Source organism: Nematolebias whitei, chromosome 8 (genome assembly GCF_014905685.2).
Source record: "Nematolebias whitei isolate Nwh7 chromosome 8, NemWhi1, whole genome shotgun sequence".
In the NCBI taxonomy this organism is placed as follows: Eukaryota; Metazoa; Chordata; class Actinopteri; order Cyprinodontiformes; family Rivulidae; genus Nematolebias; species Nematolebias whitei.
In genome coordinates this window covers 26418998-26435493 of record NC_056505.1, presented here as the reverse complement: position 1 = coordinate 26435493, position 16496 = coordinate 26418998, and the positions used below count along the sequence as shown (strand labels likewise).

The window sequence follows — 16496 nt, the reverse complement described above, 5'->3', positions numbered from 1 at the left end:
AACTTTAACATTGCATAACAGTAAGCCATAAAAATGTTTTCCAAGTTTCCTTTTGCTTTTATACCTTTACCTGTTTTTGTGCCTTAAATTTGCCATTAAAGCTTGATTAAAACTCCAATAAATCATCAAATTGTAATACTGTGACAAGTTTTTAAAAAAAAAGCAAGATTAAAGATGCTTCTGTGAGGGAAACAAAATTCCAACCCATCTAGTTCATGCTCTGGTGTTTAGAGTACTATTTCCAATCTGCACTAATAGTTTACATTTTATTTAAACTGCTCTTTTAAAGTAAACTGATTCTGCTTGTCTGACTATGTTCGCTTTGCTAGTTAAAATATTTGTTCGTGTGTGTAAAGCACTTCAGAATATTGCAATGCTTACTAAAGCACGAGTGTGTTTACAGTAGCAGAGTAAATGCAACTCTCTGCAGCAGACTTCCTGTCTTCAGATCCACCCAGAGGCAGCAATCAGGGAGATAAACATTGACGTTGGCATAAAGATAAGAATAGTTTGTCTTTCTTGTATAACTTTTTGTGTGTAATGAACACGAGCAGAATAATCTGCGTTTCCTCCCAGCATCAGCACCTGAAAACATTTTTCTCTTCAGCTCTTATTGTTCCAGGAGCATCAAATGTTTGTAGTCAGCAGATAAATAAGAGTCCATGGTTTGAAAATTAGCTTCGGTTACAGTAAAAAGTCTAAAATTAATACTTAAACACGTAACGCTTCATGTTAGTGCTATAAATCATAAGAATTCTGACTTAATTCAACTCTCGAGAATTGTTTTTCTGTTTGTTAATACAAATTAATTATTTGAGCTACCCAACAATTTTCAGTCAGGTCATCTGGACAGTTTCTTTTTTTTGTGCTGAAGCGTTTCTCCTTCTATCCAGAAGGCTTCATCAGTCAAGGAAACACAGAACAAAACTGATTCTTCCCCCAACAGCTTACTCCAAAGTGGAACAAACCAGTTCTGCTTGTGATAAGATGGTCTCTTTGGTACACCCCCTCCTCCATTGCTGGCCCTCTTCCTTGTTGACAGTCTTGTCAAACTGGTTGAAAACAACAAAGTCCATGCTCAATAATCCAGGTATAAAATCCAACAATTTTCAGTCAGGTCATCTGGACAGTTTCTTTTTTTTTTTTTGGTGCTGAAACGTTTCGCCTTCGGTCCGGAAGTCTTCATCAGTCATCAGGGCAGTTATCAGGGCAAATGAAAATTGGGATAAAATGATAAATACAATAATTGTGTCTCCAATAGGTTGCGAAGCATTAAAGTGCAGAACCACTAGATTGAGGAACAGCTTCTACCCTGAAGCTGTTAGACTCATGAATCTCTCACCAGGATTATCACTGTGAAATAAAGTCACTGTAATCCCACTTTGATTGAACCAGTTTGACACGACTGTCAACAAGGAAGAGGGCCGGCAATGGAGGAGGGGGCATACCAAAGAGACCATCTTATCACAAGCAGAACTGGTTTGTTCCACTTTGGAGTAAGCTGTTTGGGGAAGAATCAGTTTTGTTGTGTGTTTCCTTGACTGATGAAGCCTTCCGGACCGAAGGCGAAACGTTTCAGAACAAACAAACAAAAAAAAGGAACTGTCCAGATGACCTGACTGAAAAATGTTGGATTGTATATGTGGATTATTGAGCATGGACTTTGTTGTTATTTGCCCTTAAGTTTTCTCAGCTGATTATGTTTGAACAATTTTGTTTTCCACATAATGAGCCCCAAATCCTCATTGACACAGATTTTCATGTTATAAATCAGGGTACAGAATGAAGTTAAAATAAGATGTTATTTAGAAAAATGGTCAGAGTCAACAGTATTTACAAAGCAGATTTCTGATACCTTGTTTTCACTTTAAGGAAGATGTTGTAATATGTTAAATACTGAAAGTAGAAGTAGAGATTTTATTTAATTTAGAAACTTGTCACATTAAAGTACAATGACAAAGTACAAAGCACAATGATTGCTTCACTGAAGGTTTTTAATTACATTGTTGAAGCACTGGATGCTAAGGATTATTGTGCTGCAATTTCTTTAGACCAGTCTAAAGCTTTTGACACTGTGGATCATAACATCTTGTGTCATAAACTCTCAGAAATTGGTTTCTCAGAACACACCATTGGTTGGTTCTCTAACTATCTCTCAGATCGGAGGCACTGTGTTCAACATAATGGTACTTCTTCCAGTTATCTAACAGTCAAGAATGGTGTACCACAAGGCTCAGTCTTAGGATCCACCCTCTTTACAATTTACATAGGTAATGTAGGTCAGAGCATCCTTGATGCATCCTTACATTTTTATGCTGAAGATACAGTTGTTTACTGTCGAGCTAAAACAGTGGCTAAGGTTTTCCAGCTTTTGCAATCTGCTTTTGACATCATCCAGTCAGATTTGTTCCATTTCAAACTTGTCCTAAATGCAGGCAAAACCAAAGGGATACTGTTTTCAAACAGGAAGTCCCAGCAGTTCTTCCTTGATTTTATCCTCGAATGGTGGCCCCATTGAGTTTGTCGATCCTATAAATATTTGGGTATCTTGGTCAATTCACATCTCTCTTTTAGCTCTACGGAAAACTTGGTAAGGAAACTGAAAGTTAAACTGGGTTTCTTTTTCAGAAATAGATCCTGTCTATCTCTGAATGCTAGGAAACGTCTTGTGACTGCATCTTTCCTTCAATCCATTGACTATTGTGACATCATTTACATGAACGCTCCTACAAGCACCTTGCAGATGTTGGATGTTGTCTATCATGGTGCACCAACATTCATAACTGGCTGTAACTACCATACCCACCACTGCACCCTGTATTCACTGGTTAACTGGACATCATTAACTTCACGCAGACTCTCTCACTGGTACATTTTCATCTTTAAATCACTTCTTGGTCTGCTGCCTTCATACATCTCCTCCTACATGTCTCTGCATGAGTGCAGCTACAGTGTGCACTCTCAGGACATTATTACCTGCAGTGTTCCCTCAGTGAGAACTGAACTAGGCAAAAAGGCCTTCTCCTACTCCGCTCCTGTTTCCTGGAATATCTTGCAAAAAGACCTGAAGTTGTTGACTTTGACTACTCTAAGGGACTTTAAACATCTGCTAAGTTCGTGACAAAAACCAACACAGACATGTTCCTGTTTTTAATATTTTATATCGCTTTAGTAATTTTTAGTTAATTTTTTTATTGGTTCATGTCTTAGATCTGATTACTATTTTTCTTTTACATTTTTATTGTGGGACATAACTGGGCCCTTGTGTACACAGTCTTGTTCCACCACATGTACCACATGGTTGAATGACAATAAAAAAACTCTGTCTCTGTTTGGTTTTATATAATTTCTTCTATTTACTTTTCATTTTATATGCTTTTTATATGATTGTCTATTGTTGAATGGACAGCACCATAGCACAATTGGTAGAGCTGCTCAGCAAGCAGGTCCCCGGTTCATATCCCGGTCCGGGTGCCTTTCTAGGTGGAGTTTGCATGTTCTCTCCGTGCATGCGTGGGTTTTCTCCGGGTACTCCGGTTTCCTCCCACAGTCCAAAAACATGCATGTTAGGCTGATTGGTAACTCTAAATTGTCCCTAGGTGAGAGTGAGAGAGTGTCTCTATGTGGCCCTGTGATGGACTTGCAACTCGTCCAGGGTGTCCCTCGCCTCTCACACTGTGCTTGCTGGACATGGGCTCTGGCGACCCCTGCGATGCAAAATGGAAGAAGCGGGTAAAAGATAATGGATGGATGGATGGATGGATGTCTATTGTTGTCTGTACCTGGTGTTCTTTGTTTAAATCAGGAGGCTCAATGGGACTAACCTGTATAAATAAAGTTATATATCTTGTACCAGTTTAACAAAATTTTCTGCCACTGCAGATTTCTTCATGCAACACCAAAACATTACTGCTCCTTCAAAAAAAAAAAAAAAAGGTTACATTCTAAAATGTATTTCGTTGTTGTTGTTGTAATGTGAATTGTTGAGCCGACAGGGGGCGCTCTAACAGCAGCACTCTCCTGAAGTTTAAAAAAAAAAAAACCCTGGCGGGTCAAACAGTCTGAGCGCGTGCGTGTGTGGTAGCGCGCGTAGGCGGCTGGTGCCGTGCGCACGTGTGACTTAATTGCATGCGTGCGTAAAGAGAGCGCGCGGGCCACGTAAAAGAGCGAGAAGTAAACACGGAGGAGAGTTGCGTCCAAACTTTATTTCAAGTGGAACTACAACAGTCAGAACTCTTCATGTGGACGCATCAGTGTCCGTGTTGGAGGTCATCCCTGATTTAAAAAAAAAAAAACAAAATCACGCACAGTGGGGACATTGTCTCGCTGCCATCTCATCAAAGTTTCTCTGGAGCTCCAGCTGGAGGAGACACTGAACTCCCCCACCTCCCCCCAGAGATCCAGGAGACACGGGAGAGAGGCTGGAGTTAAAACCCGCCCTCCGGCTGCCTCTCATCCTCCCCCTTTTAAACCAAAATCCTCCCATTTTCTCTCACTGTGTCTCTCTCCTCTGTCTCTCTGTCTCTCCCTCTGTCCCTCTCTCTTCCTTCACCTTTATCCCTCGCCTTTTCGCTCTCCCCCCCTCCTCCCCCCAACCACAATCATGGATCTCTCGGCGAGCTCCTTGCTTCTTCTATCCTGTCTCCTCGGCGTGGTTCTGGCCGTGGATCTGGACGCGCTGGATCCGGGCTACTACGTGGATCCCAGTGCCACATCAGAGGCGATCGACTACAAGGATCCCTGTAAAGCTGGTGAGACTGAACATTTTCTGCTCCCCCGGCGCGTTGTTCAGCTGCTCGCCTCCGTGCACGCACATCCAGGGATGACAGCAGTGCATGTAGTTTTTAACAGGAGCCAGGGAACATTGTGTGCAATTGTTTTGCAAGTGGCAGAGTTTGGAGCTTTTTTTTTTTTTTTAAGAGTCATTTGAAGCCGGAGTGAGGCTGAGGATGAGCACATGAAAAGGCTCCAGTGTGCGCCAAAGTTTTCACTCCAGCTCTTGTTGGGAAAAGTTGCAAAATGTGCAGCTTATAAACAGGAGGGGGGGGGGGGGGGGGGTTAAATTTATAGCTGAAGCGTATCCACTTTTATATTCAGACTTTGTCTTTTTGTTAAGTCTTTTATTTTGAAATAATTGTGTGTTTTGCCAGAAGTGGAGGAGGGGGAGCTTCATCACATATGATGATGTATGAATGTGTTTGTCTTTAAGAAAAGCAGCATCCAGACTATTTGAATTGTCATCAAATGATTTTTCTCTCTCTCTCTTTTTTTTGTGTGTGAGTGTGAGTGTAATCTGAACTCATTGTCTTTCCAAATCCCTCCAGGGTCAGTTTGAACAGATTGTGTTTTCCATTTGGGTAAAGTATTCAGGTTACGGATACAAAGAGCTGGCTTCTGCCAAAATGACCTCTGATGTCCTGGAAGTGGTTCCCAGTAGGGACTGTAAGGTTTTCTGATGTGCCAGACTGTTATAAAACATGATTCAGTTCCCAGCTCTTGGTCTCTCCCCCCACTTCTCGTCTTTTCTGAGTCATAAATGTGTGCTTGTGGGCCTGTTGTGATTCTGTATAAATTCAACTAAGGTCACGCTGCAGATGAAGTGTCTCAGCCACTCGGATGTTGTTGCTCTGTTTACGTTGAGTCATTCAAGTGTTTACAACAATAAAAAAAGGATTCACTGGAAGATTATGCACGGAGTTGGGTAATCTAAGTGTTTTTTTCCCCCTCTTGGCATGGTTTCCAATTAGTTGTTGATATTGACCAGTACGTCTTGGCGGGGACATTCCCACTCGATATGATTATCGACCATGCATGGCTGATGTTTATCTTGGCAATGATGTTAATCGTAGAGTCCAGTTTGTGTGAGCTGTCATTTATTTATGGTTTCCTCTGCCGATAATGGTTTTCCAAAAACTCCCAGTTTACACTTTTTCCAAGCACTCACCTGCTGTTTAATAGACCATATTATTTTACATTATTAGTGTTTATCTTTGATTCTTATATACTGTTTCTTTTTATACTTTATATTTTTGGGTGTAACTGGGACCTTGAGTACACAATTTCATTCCACCTCATGTACCACATGTGATGCAAAAGGCAATAAAGAACCTTGAACCTGCCTTTCGGCACAAATGTCAAATATACCTCCTTTTTTTTATCTGCAGACTCGATCATTCCAGGGTTATGGATTTTTCTCTTCTTTTTCTCATTTGTCAAGCGTATCGCTGAACGGAGTCTATTTGATCGCTTTTTATGGTCACAGGTCAGCATTTTTATGTCCGCCAAATGGAAAATGCTCCCAGCCTTTTGAAATCTAATACAGCCATGCTGTGTGAGGAGCTCGTTTCGTGCCGTCAGCCCACCCCGTCTTTACAGAACTCTCCATCATGTGTAACATCAACCTACAAGTGAATAAATCAGGTGTTTTAATCATCTGGAACGCCTTCTTATCAAGTCAACTCTCAGTGGTTAGTTTATTAAATTTTATTTTGCCATATGGGCCAATGCTCCATTAAATTTAATGTTTACATTTGCAAAGATTAAAGTAAATAACATCTGGCATGTTGGTGGGCTGCATGGAGAAGTGCAAAGAGACTGAACTAATTCAATCTATTCAGGAGCTAACCAGTGGAAAATTCCTCATTTTGCTGAACTCCAAACTTGGCAGCACCCCAGGAAGTCATTTAAGACTCTTAACAAGCCTCTAAGATTAGCCCTGCTCGTTTTCACAATTAAAAATGAATGAGAAGCAGGCGCGCTCGTTGTCTTCTCTGCACTAATGATAACCACAGAAGTCATCACGGGTTTGACTCGCTTCTCTGTGCCAAGCTGCAGACATCCTAATCTACTTAGCGCATCGTTGACGGTTGCTGTCTGAGTGTGTTGGAGCTTCTGTGCCACGGACAGGTCAACTTTTGAACCCCGTATTTCTTCACGAGTCTCCCCTCCAAGTTTTTTTCTTCAGTTCACTTCACACAAACTCGATCATTCACCCTGTGCCAAGGATCAGCACCAGGATCAGGCCAGTCACCCTCAGGTTAGGTGTGTGCAGGCCATTCATGAACGATCCGGGTTGTTTGCGTGGTGCCTCGGCTTCAACTGGTACTTTCTGTCTTCATCGTCATCGTAAATCATTTGTTTATGCATAAAGAGAGATTTTAATTTGAATTCAGTTTATTTATATAGCACCAAATCACAACAGAAGTCGTCTCAGGGCACTGAACAGAAACATTCACATGCATAGAAAAGCCAATTAGTAAAAGTTCTCCAAGGACGCAGACTCGTTGAATCTTCACTTCTTCACAGTCTCCCATCCTGAGCAAGCACAAAGGCAACAGTGGAAAGGAAAAACTCTCTTTTAGCAGGAAGAAACCTTCAGCAGAACCAGGCTCAGGACAAGTGGCCATCTGCTTCAACCAGCTGGGTTTGAGAGGACAGGAAGGAGAACCGAACACAGACTGGCAGGTCCAGATGCAGGGGTACCCCCTATTGGAAGAAAGACAAAAACACATGTCAAGGATATAAATAATTACAAATACAAAACAGGTTGAGTAAGTAAAGACAGCAGCAGTGAAGAAATGTGGTCAGTTTGTCCTATAGCAGTCTAAGCCTATAGCAACATAACTAAGGGATAGCTCAGGAAACCCAAGCCAACACAATTTCCAGTCAGTCAGAGATTCAGAGATTATTCACCTTATAATCTAGCTGTTTTTGCCATCTTATTTTAATTTGTAAAAAAAAATAAATCTGTATGCCTTTTTATAACTGTCCATTGTTGTCATCGTTCTTTGTTGAAATCAGGTCTCTCTTGTAAATGAGTCCTCGAGGCTCAATGGGATTAACCTGTCTAAATAAAGGTTGAATGAATGAAAAAAAATCTTTATTGTCATACACACCACATGTGGAACATGTGGTGGAACGAAATTCTGTACACATGGTCCCAGTTACATCCAACAATAAAATGTAAAAGAAAAACAATAATAAGATCTAAGATATGAACTAAGAAAAACATAAACTAAAAATACACCAAGCACTAGTAGAATAAAAACATTACGTCGAACAGCAGCATGAGCATGAGTCTGTGTGAGCAGATGAGTACGCACGAACACAGCAACATGAAACAGATCAGCAGCAACATGAAACAGATCAGCAGCAACATGAAACAAATCAGCAGCAACATGAAACAAATCAGCAGCAACATGATGTGATTTTTCACAGTGATTATCCTGATTAGAGATCCATGAGTCTAACAGCCTCAGGGTAGAAGCTGTTCCTCAGTTTAGTGGTTCTACACTTAATGCTCTTCAACCTCCTCCCTGAGGGGAGCGGGGCAAAGAGTGTGTGTGCTGGGTGAGTGGGGTCCTTCATGATGCAGGTGGCCCTCTTCCTGCATCTGGAGGTGTAGATGTCTGTGATGGTGGGGAGGCTGACTCCAACATCTTCTGTGCAGCCTTCACCACTCTCTGCAAAGCTTTTCTTTCTGCAGCTGTGCAGCCTCCATGCCACACGTTGATGCTGGAGCACAGGATGCTCTCCACTGCACACCTGTAGAAGGAGGTGAGGACTGAGCTTCCCAGACCAGCTCGTCTCAGCCGTCTGAGGAAGTAGAGTCTCTGATGAGCTTTCTTGATCAGGCTGGTGGTGTTGTTGCTCCAGCTGAGGTTGTCATTCATGTGTACACCCAAGTACTTGTAGCTGGAGACCACTTCCACTGCAGATCCTCCTATGTTTCAGTTTACCAATTTCAGGTCTCTCTTGTAAATGAGTCCCCGAGGCTCAATGGGACTAACGTGTATAAATAAAGGTTGAAAAAAACCCTAACTATAGGATTTATCAAAAAGGAAATAACTTTATTTCACTTGATGTTTACATCACAACAGATATGTTAGTGGAAACACTGATTTGTCCTTACGTATTTCATCAGGATCACCATAAAACTGACGGCCACAAATTTAGCATCTTCTTTTATTATCCGAACCTCTTCAAATGGAATCTGGAAACAGATTATCATCATCCCTCCTGTCCTCTGTTGGCAGTGTGACTACTGAACAGCAGGATTGAGCCTTTAAGCAACATTTAAGCTGATGCTTTTCTTTTCTCGTGGAATGCAGCCTGCGTAGCTGAGACAAGTGAGTGATTTTTTAATCTTTGTTAACATTACAGGACCCCTGCCACTTCTCTCCCTGCAGGGTTCAGGTGATTAGGGGTGCTGATCCATTGGCATGTAGCGCATTAGTCAGAACAATGTTGTGTGTTCTGCGTGTCAGCAGAGCCAAGTAATAACCAAACGTGCGTTACCAGTACATTGAAACCAAGTTCGTGTATAGAGTTGAACTGAACCTGCTAAATTATATCACCTTAGGAATGTTCAAATGGTGCTCCTTTATGATCAAACTCTGATTTTTTTACCATTTCGTTCATCTTTCTTGGCTGGCTCTTGGCATGGCTATTAAAGTTTATTTAAATAAAGTTATGTTGTTTTACTTTCAGATTTAAATGCTTATTTTTGGTAATATTGGCCTCAGAACAAGAAATAACCTAAACAGATAATAATAATTTGAAAAACGTAAGTAAGAAAGAGAAAATCTCTACAAGATGCTGCTGATTTATTCATCTCCGTGACAAACTCGGATGCTGCACAACATTAAAAAAAGACAAACAACTGGCATGCTGACGAATCATTAGATGGAGTTCAGCTGGCAGTATCAGTAATCAGCAGCAGGGATGAGCTGGGAAATCCAATCTGCTAATGGGCTTGATGGAGTGTGAAATGTTAAAGGTGAGGCGGTCCCTTGCTGTGAGCCCTTTTTAACAGAGGCTGTTTTCATTTGTCAGATGGAAGCTGCCGCGGGGTGACAGTAACACGGTCCTGATTCCAGCTGTAGGTGAGAGGATGTCGGGCTTTATTGGAGAATAATTGCTCGCTCTCGAGCTGCTGTTTGCGACTTTGTCAGGATCTCTCTTCTAATTAGACAATCGTTACCTTTTAGAAAGGACTGCAGATACACACGTGCATTTCTTCTCCCTCTCTCTTGCCTCGGGCTCCAACTGCGGTGTGAGGAAATGTCAAGGTAAGCTTTCTCTGACAAAATAACTGCTGGTGCTGGTTTTAAAAGGAGAAAGGCGCCATATTAACACACCAACAGCCCCGAGGGAAAACGATTCACCTTTCACAAGTTAGACGTACGCATTTATACTTTAGAGTTGTTCTCTGGTAGGTCATTTAAGTTTCAAACGAAGCAAGTGCCCCTTGAAGGAATGCAAATCACCTGCCGCCTCGCATGTAGAAGGTATCAAGAAAGATCTTGTGCAATCTGTTGTCCTCAGAGTATGTTTTGAGGATGACTCCCAGCTACTATCACACTAAATTATATCTTAAAGTTGACTTAGTTACTTTTGTGTTCGCTCCAATAAATTAAGGCCATGTTGACTTCGAAGGTTAAACAGCTGTAGATGTTTATCCAGTGAGTTATTTAACTTCTGAGAGTTTTGTTAAAATCGTTCAACTGGTTCATTTTATTTGCTAACGTGCAGCGAAACAACCACACTTGACATTCACACGATCGCCTGCAGCCTGAGAAGCTGGCCGATTATTGGCGATTTACAGACAACTGTGACTGTTCGAGGTTATTTGGCAACCTAAATTCTATTCAGTATTGCTAGAAATTTAGCTTTTTTTGTTGCAATCTCAGAGTATTTTTGCAAACAAGTGGTCTTTAAACAACTAGTTTATGAATATCATGGCTTATTTGTGTTTATTATTTTTTTCTTCTTTCGGCTGCTGCCTTCTTCAGTGGTCGCCACATCAAACTAACTCGTACGAAGGCGTGGCAATTATTTTTACACCGAATGCCCTTCCTGATGCAACCACAAACCACCGAGCTACCACAGCCCTCTGTGTGGAGCAGAGAGCTGCTATCTAGGGCACTCAGGGGAGCAGGTGGTGGGGGTTAAGAGCCTTGCTCAAGGGCTCAGAGTGGGGCAAATGAGGGTAGAGGCAGGTCTGGGTGCTTTGCTTTTCCTACCCACATTTTGATGTTGGTCCAGGGGGTTGAACCAGCGACCTACTGATCACAGGCTCACCTTCTCTAACCTCTGCGCCACCGCTTCCCTTGTTTTTGTTATTCATTAATATTCTTAAAACAAAACTCTTGGCTGTGCTGATTATTCTGTTGCCCACCTTGGCAGCCACCCCCATGTTTCTAATTTTATCTGCTGGAGTACAATTTGAGATAAAGGTATGCAGATCTAGACGAATTTTAACAAATATTTTTCATCAGTGTGGTTTTTAGACCTGCACATATTGTCAAAATACAGCTCCTTCTTTTTCTCGAGACAGGTCACCTGTCACCAAGTTAAGAGTTTCAGACACCTGTGACATGTCCGACTGTTTTAACTGAACAGTTATCGCACAATTTCAATCTATTAGACGGCAAGCCGGAAGCTGGAAACCCCCACAAACGTCACAAGACATTCTGGAGACTCTCCTGTGAATGCTGTCCAACAACTAGGTGCCAGCAGTTGCAGCCCAGTGAAAAAGTACCTTAACGCCAAGTTTACACAAAGCTGTTTTTTAGTGAAGTCTGAACAGTTCTGTTGAGTTTCAGACGTTCGTCTACCAAAACATTTTAAATCCAGAGTACAACTTGCAGAAAGTAATGACATTGCGGAGGTGTTTGCATGTACAGACTTGGGCTGCAGTCAGTCAGTAGTTTTTCTGCACGCGCAAGTAAATCAACAACTGTAATAATGGTGGTTAGCAGAGTGCTGTTTGTGCTGCTCACCTGATTTAACAGAGCTTCTGACACAAATAACAAAAGTCTCCTGGATCAGCAGAGACACGTTCATTTTGTCTGCGTGTTCACCATTTTGGATGTAACCGTTCTCATGCTCAAGTGTCTGCACACAGGCGCGTGTCGTTGAAATATAAAAATCACAGCTCCAGCTAGAGACCTGGCATGGAAACAACAGTGGGGTCAGCGTCTTTTGCGGCCTTTGCTAAAGAGCGATTGTGATCACAGCTTTTCCGTGTGATCCTGTTAACATGTTTTATAGTCCTCATCTCAATATCTATAATGTTTCCAGGAGATTGCTTACATCAAGGGTGTCCAAACATTTTCATGTGTGGGCCAAAACTATCAAGATGAAAAGACTCGTGGGCCACAAAAATGTGAATTTAATTCTCAGCGTGAACAACATTTTGGAGAAAGGACAAAATTGTAATAATTTTGGTAGAGGAAAAGTTTTAAATTGTTTTAGATTAAAAACATTAAACGCTTCACAAACACTAAGCTTATATTTTATTTTAAATTATTTGATTTATTTGATTTGTTGGGTCTATGTTTGTTGTTTTCTTGAGTTTGGAAAGTTAATTTAGTCTGTTCTCAGCAACAAAAACATAATATGAGTAAGTGTCCTTTTTAAAAGGAGGTCGATCAACCTTTTGGACCATGGACGGCCCAAAAGGTTGATCGAATTGCTGAAAAACTGTCCAGCTGTCAGTCGCTACAACAGTCAAAGAAGGTTTGATCAAGTTGATCAACTCGTACGTAGATGATACCACGTTATATTCATTTAAAAATGTTCCCTTTTGATTATTTTATCAATTGCAATATTTAGCCAAGTTTTATGAATCATCATCTAAAAGACTTTTCTGGTAGAAACCAGTAAAGGTTTTTGGTGCTTTGTACTAGAGCTGTCATTTCTAACCTGGACCCGGAGCCCGGCCCGACCCGAATTTGGGCCGGGCCATGATAATGTGCTGGATGGGTGGGCTGGGTCAGTGTCGGGCTTTTGATTGCATCAGTGGATCAACCGCAATCCAATTATATGGCAACATGGCCATACCTTCACCAGCCACACGTGACCATTTCACCGCAAGCTGACTGGCCTTGAAAGAGATAAAATAGAGTTCAGTTCTGCTTCAGATGGGACTACCGGTACTGCCAGGAATCGATCCATTGCCCAAGTGGACGCTTGTGGCTGATGACCCAAACAGTTGAGATCCCAAAGCAGACATATCAGAGCAGGGTCCGTGTCTGAATAATGCAGAATGCAGGCAGAAGCAGGGATTTCATGCACTTTGACGGCCATGAAAGGACAAACACCCCCTCAGCTCCGATCTTTTGCCCTTTTATTCAGCCGCGCACATCCGCCGACCATTAATAACTATATAAGCAGTCAAAACTTAATTAAAAATGTTGGGGATGAGTGAGTTTCGGGTTCTATTAATTTGTTGCGTCGGGTGGAGTTTGAAAATGATGGCTACAGGCTGGGGCCGGGTCGGATCTGATTTTTTTGGGCCGGAATGCAACTCTACTTTGTACCATGAAGTGAAACTAAAAATATTATAGCCAAAGGTGTGTATTTTGCTTAATTGCTCATTTTGAGAAGATAGTTTTTCATCCGTTTTGCTGTTAAATCTAAACAATATATATAAAAGGATTATCAACAAATTTGCAGAAAGTCTGCGTTGACCTCTTAAGCCTGCTGGCCAAAATTATTCTTAAACTGCAGTTGTGGGCCACAAAATCACTCCAAGGGCCGCAAATGGCCCTCGGACCGCACTTTGGACACCCGTGGCTTACATGTAAAGTGGGCCTTACTTGGCAGGATTGTGGCAGTGATGGTCACATGTCATTAGATGGAAACCACCCTGACAAAATACACTATCAGCCTCTACAGGAATTCAAAGGGCAGTGTTTGTTACCAAACACAAGCTGTGAAAGGTGGTGCCAGGACATTGTGATGCATTCAAGGCTTTTATCATAGACAGGCATTTCTATCCCTCATCATTAGTTTATATGTGGGGAAAGATTTATTTTTTGTTGAATGTCCCAGGAAGAAGTTGGGAGGTGGTCTCCCATGGGAGCAGGTTCTCCTAAAATAGACTGTTAGTGTCTGTGCAGGGTTACTATTGATGTTGGTGCAGGTTTCAGAAGCAGCTGTCAGACTGGGATTCACAAGCAGATTAATGGGAATGATGCAGGAGTATCTGACCCCCCAGAGGCCCAGGATACATGAATCAATGGGAGTAATGTGATTGAGGTCTCATGTGTAATCTGTCAGGGTATGATGGGTGTTGGGAGAGTGGACTGAGATGAGAGGGATTATGATGGTTTAGATTATCTTAAAATAATAATTTGAGGTTGAACTGAAGTGACTAATATTTCCCCACACATTTCAGAAAATGTATATTATGGCATGAACCTCTCAGATTTGTTGTACTGTCTGGTTATTCCCTATCGTAGTTGCTTTTATAAATAAAAAATAAAACTAATAAATAAAATGACAAACTATCTAAACTCTCCTGTTGCTAAATTATTCTGTACTGTAATTACAGTATTTTTAAAGCTGCAGCTCGTAGCATCAAGATGATAAATAATGTTTAGCAAACATGCATCACTGCACTCTCTAACGATCTCTTGCCATCTGTCACATTTACTACGCTGTAATCCACGGCACAACACATCAATGTCACGATGTTTGCATGTCATGCTATTACTGAGCTCTTCATCTAGTTTATCACATTCACACATTATCACATAGCCTGGCCTAAATCATAGTCCTGAAATGTGTACAAAAGGCTCCTAAAACTGTGTCTGTGGGTAATTAAAGCCCGGAGACAAGGGGATTATTTTAAAATCCCGATGAGTTTTTCCATAAACCTGCAGAGACGTTACTAAGACGACTCTTGCGCCTGGAGGGAAATGGGTCTTAATGCCATCAGGCTGTGTGTTTGCTCATTTTAAATTTCCTGTGCTGATTGGGAACAGTGACACTCTGGATAAACTGGCCTATCACTCCACTGGGAGTGTGAACACCCTCATCTTCATATTTAGCCACTGCTTGCACATAATGCAGCAGACATGTAGAAACAATTAAGAATAATTCCAATTTTATTTTTAAAGTCGGGCTTTGTGGATAGGTTAATAACAAATATTGTCTTACCTGTTGTAGGTAGCTCTTTGACTGATCTAATTTTGGAGAAAGTGTTCAGATCTGACCAGACGGTTTAGCTAGTGGCTAATCCAAGCAGAGCTCAGACCAAAGTGATTCGGTGGCTTATAAAACGACTACACCATCAGTGATTCATGAAAACTGGCATCCCAGTAATTTTGCCAAAAATATGAAGATATTCATGTAAGAAGCTTCTAAGGTTGTACTACACCGGCTGCTATTGATGCTAGCAGAAAAATAAAATAAACATTTATATTAAATTAACTGCTTAATGCTAAACTAATGGTGGTGTAAAAGTTCATAAAATAGTGTTTTGATGGCATTGATCCACTTTGGTATCGTCACTTGTCAACTAGCTGTTAGCTTGTCAAATATCACAAGTAGACTTTTTTTTCTTCCCAAAACTCTTTTCATATAAAGAGCTATCTGTAACAGGTAAGATTAACTGTTCATAACCTTTTCTGAAACCCCCACTTCAAATGCTCTTCACTGTGCCATTTATTAAAAATAATCCCATCCTTCAGTTGCTTCTTTCTTTTTTTAGCATGCAGGAAGAATGATTTTAAACATTTTTTTATGTTTAGGACTTCCTCTCAGCGCTTAGACTTAAGTACTGTCTGTTCTTCTCAGCATTTCTGGGAATCCAATAAAAACGCTGAAACAAAAAAGGGGGAGAACATAATCTAGTGGTGATTCCATCCATCTTGTGCAGAACATCTGGTAGCGTCTCATATCAGGACTGTTTTTGCCAATAGCTGTCAGAATCAAGTCGTCTGCTTTGTGTCTCAGGTTTGATCAGTGTTGTTGTAAGCTCAAATTAGAAGATCCTTCTGACCTCTGGAATTCAAACCTGTCCTCGTTGCGTGCCTCGTCTTGCCTGCACTCATCTACACCTTTTCTTATTGCTGTCGTTAACCTCTAATCCTCCTTATCCTGCTGCTGCATCCTGTACAATGTGCAGGGTGGAGAAATGGTCTGAGTCAACCAGCATTAAACCCAGATTGTTTCAATCTTACTCCTCTGGTGAAAAGGGATTTGAGCCATTTTTTCTGCTCTCTTTGTTTTTATTGTTCTTTTTCACTTAGTTTCTCTTCAACCCTCAGTGACTGTTTTTATAATAAAAGTGCATGAGATAATGTTTTTGTTGGCAGTTTAGCAAACTGTGCTGCCTCAAAAGGAACTATAAAATTATTACTTTGTGAATGTTTATGAAGCATTCACACATTTGTGATCCAGTTTTCAGTACGTTTGTCGTCCCGCAGTTTTCAAGCTATTTCAACAAATCAAATATCAAAATGTTCAGCTCTTTCATGACAATCCTGCTATGACTTTTAGTATTGGTGAAACTTTAGCCTTTTGAAACATTTAGCCTTTTCGGTCAGTTTTTTTCTCATAGAAAATGAATTGAGCTCATTTTACATCCTTCAAGTCTTTAGATCTGTTTACAACCTTTTACTGCTCCTTTCACATTTTGTTCTGCTTCTTTCAGCTTCCTTGTGCAAATTTAAACTTTTTTCCAGCTATTTTCAGCTAATTTC

The 16496-nt window shown here is 41.1% G+C and overlaps 3 protein-coding genes across 3 annotated transcripts in view; all 3 read left to right on the top strand.

Annotated features, from left to right (window-relative positions):
* acsl2 (acyl-CoA synthetase long chain family member 2) overlaps window positions 1–16496 on the top strand; it is a 180440-nt gene that overhangs the window by 30221 nt on the left and 133723 nt on the right. The gene's annotated exons all lie outside the window — the stretch shown is intronic.
* Window positions 1–16496, top strand: part of prkg1l (protein kinase cGMP-dependent 1, like) — a 155914-nt gene that overhangs the window by 41315 nt on the left and 98103 nt on the right. The gene's annotated exons all lie outside the window — the stretch shown is intronic.
* bmp1a (bone morphogenetic protein 1a) overlaps window positions 4595–16496 on the top strand; it is a 51493-nt gene continuing 39591 nt past the window's right edge. The window contains exon 1 of the mRNA XM_037681108.1: window positions 4595–4751. Within this exon, the coding sequence (XP_037537036.1) occupies window positions 4604–4751 (148 nt within the window). The 5' untranslated portion in view covers window positions 4595–4603. The remainder of the gene's footprint in view (window positions 4752–16496) is intronic.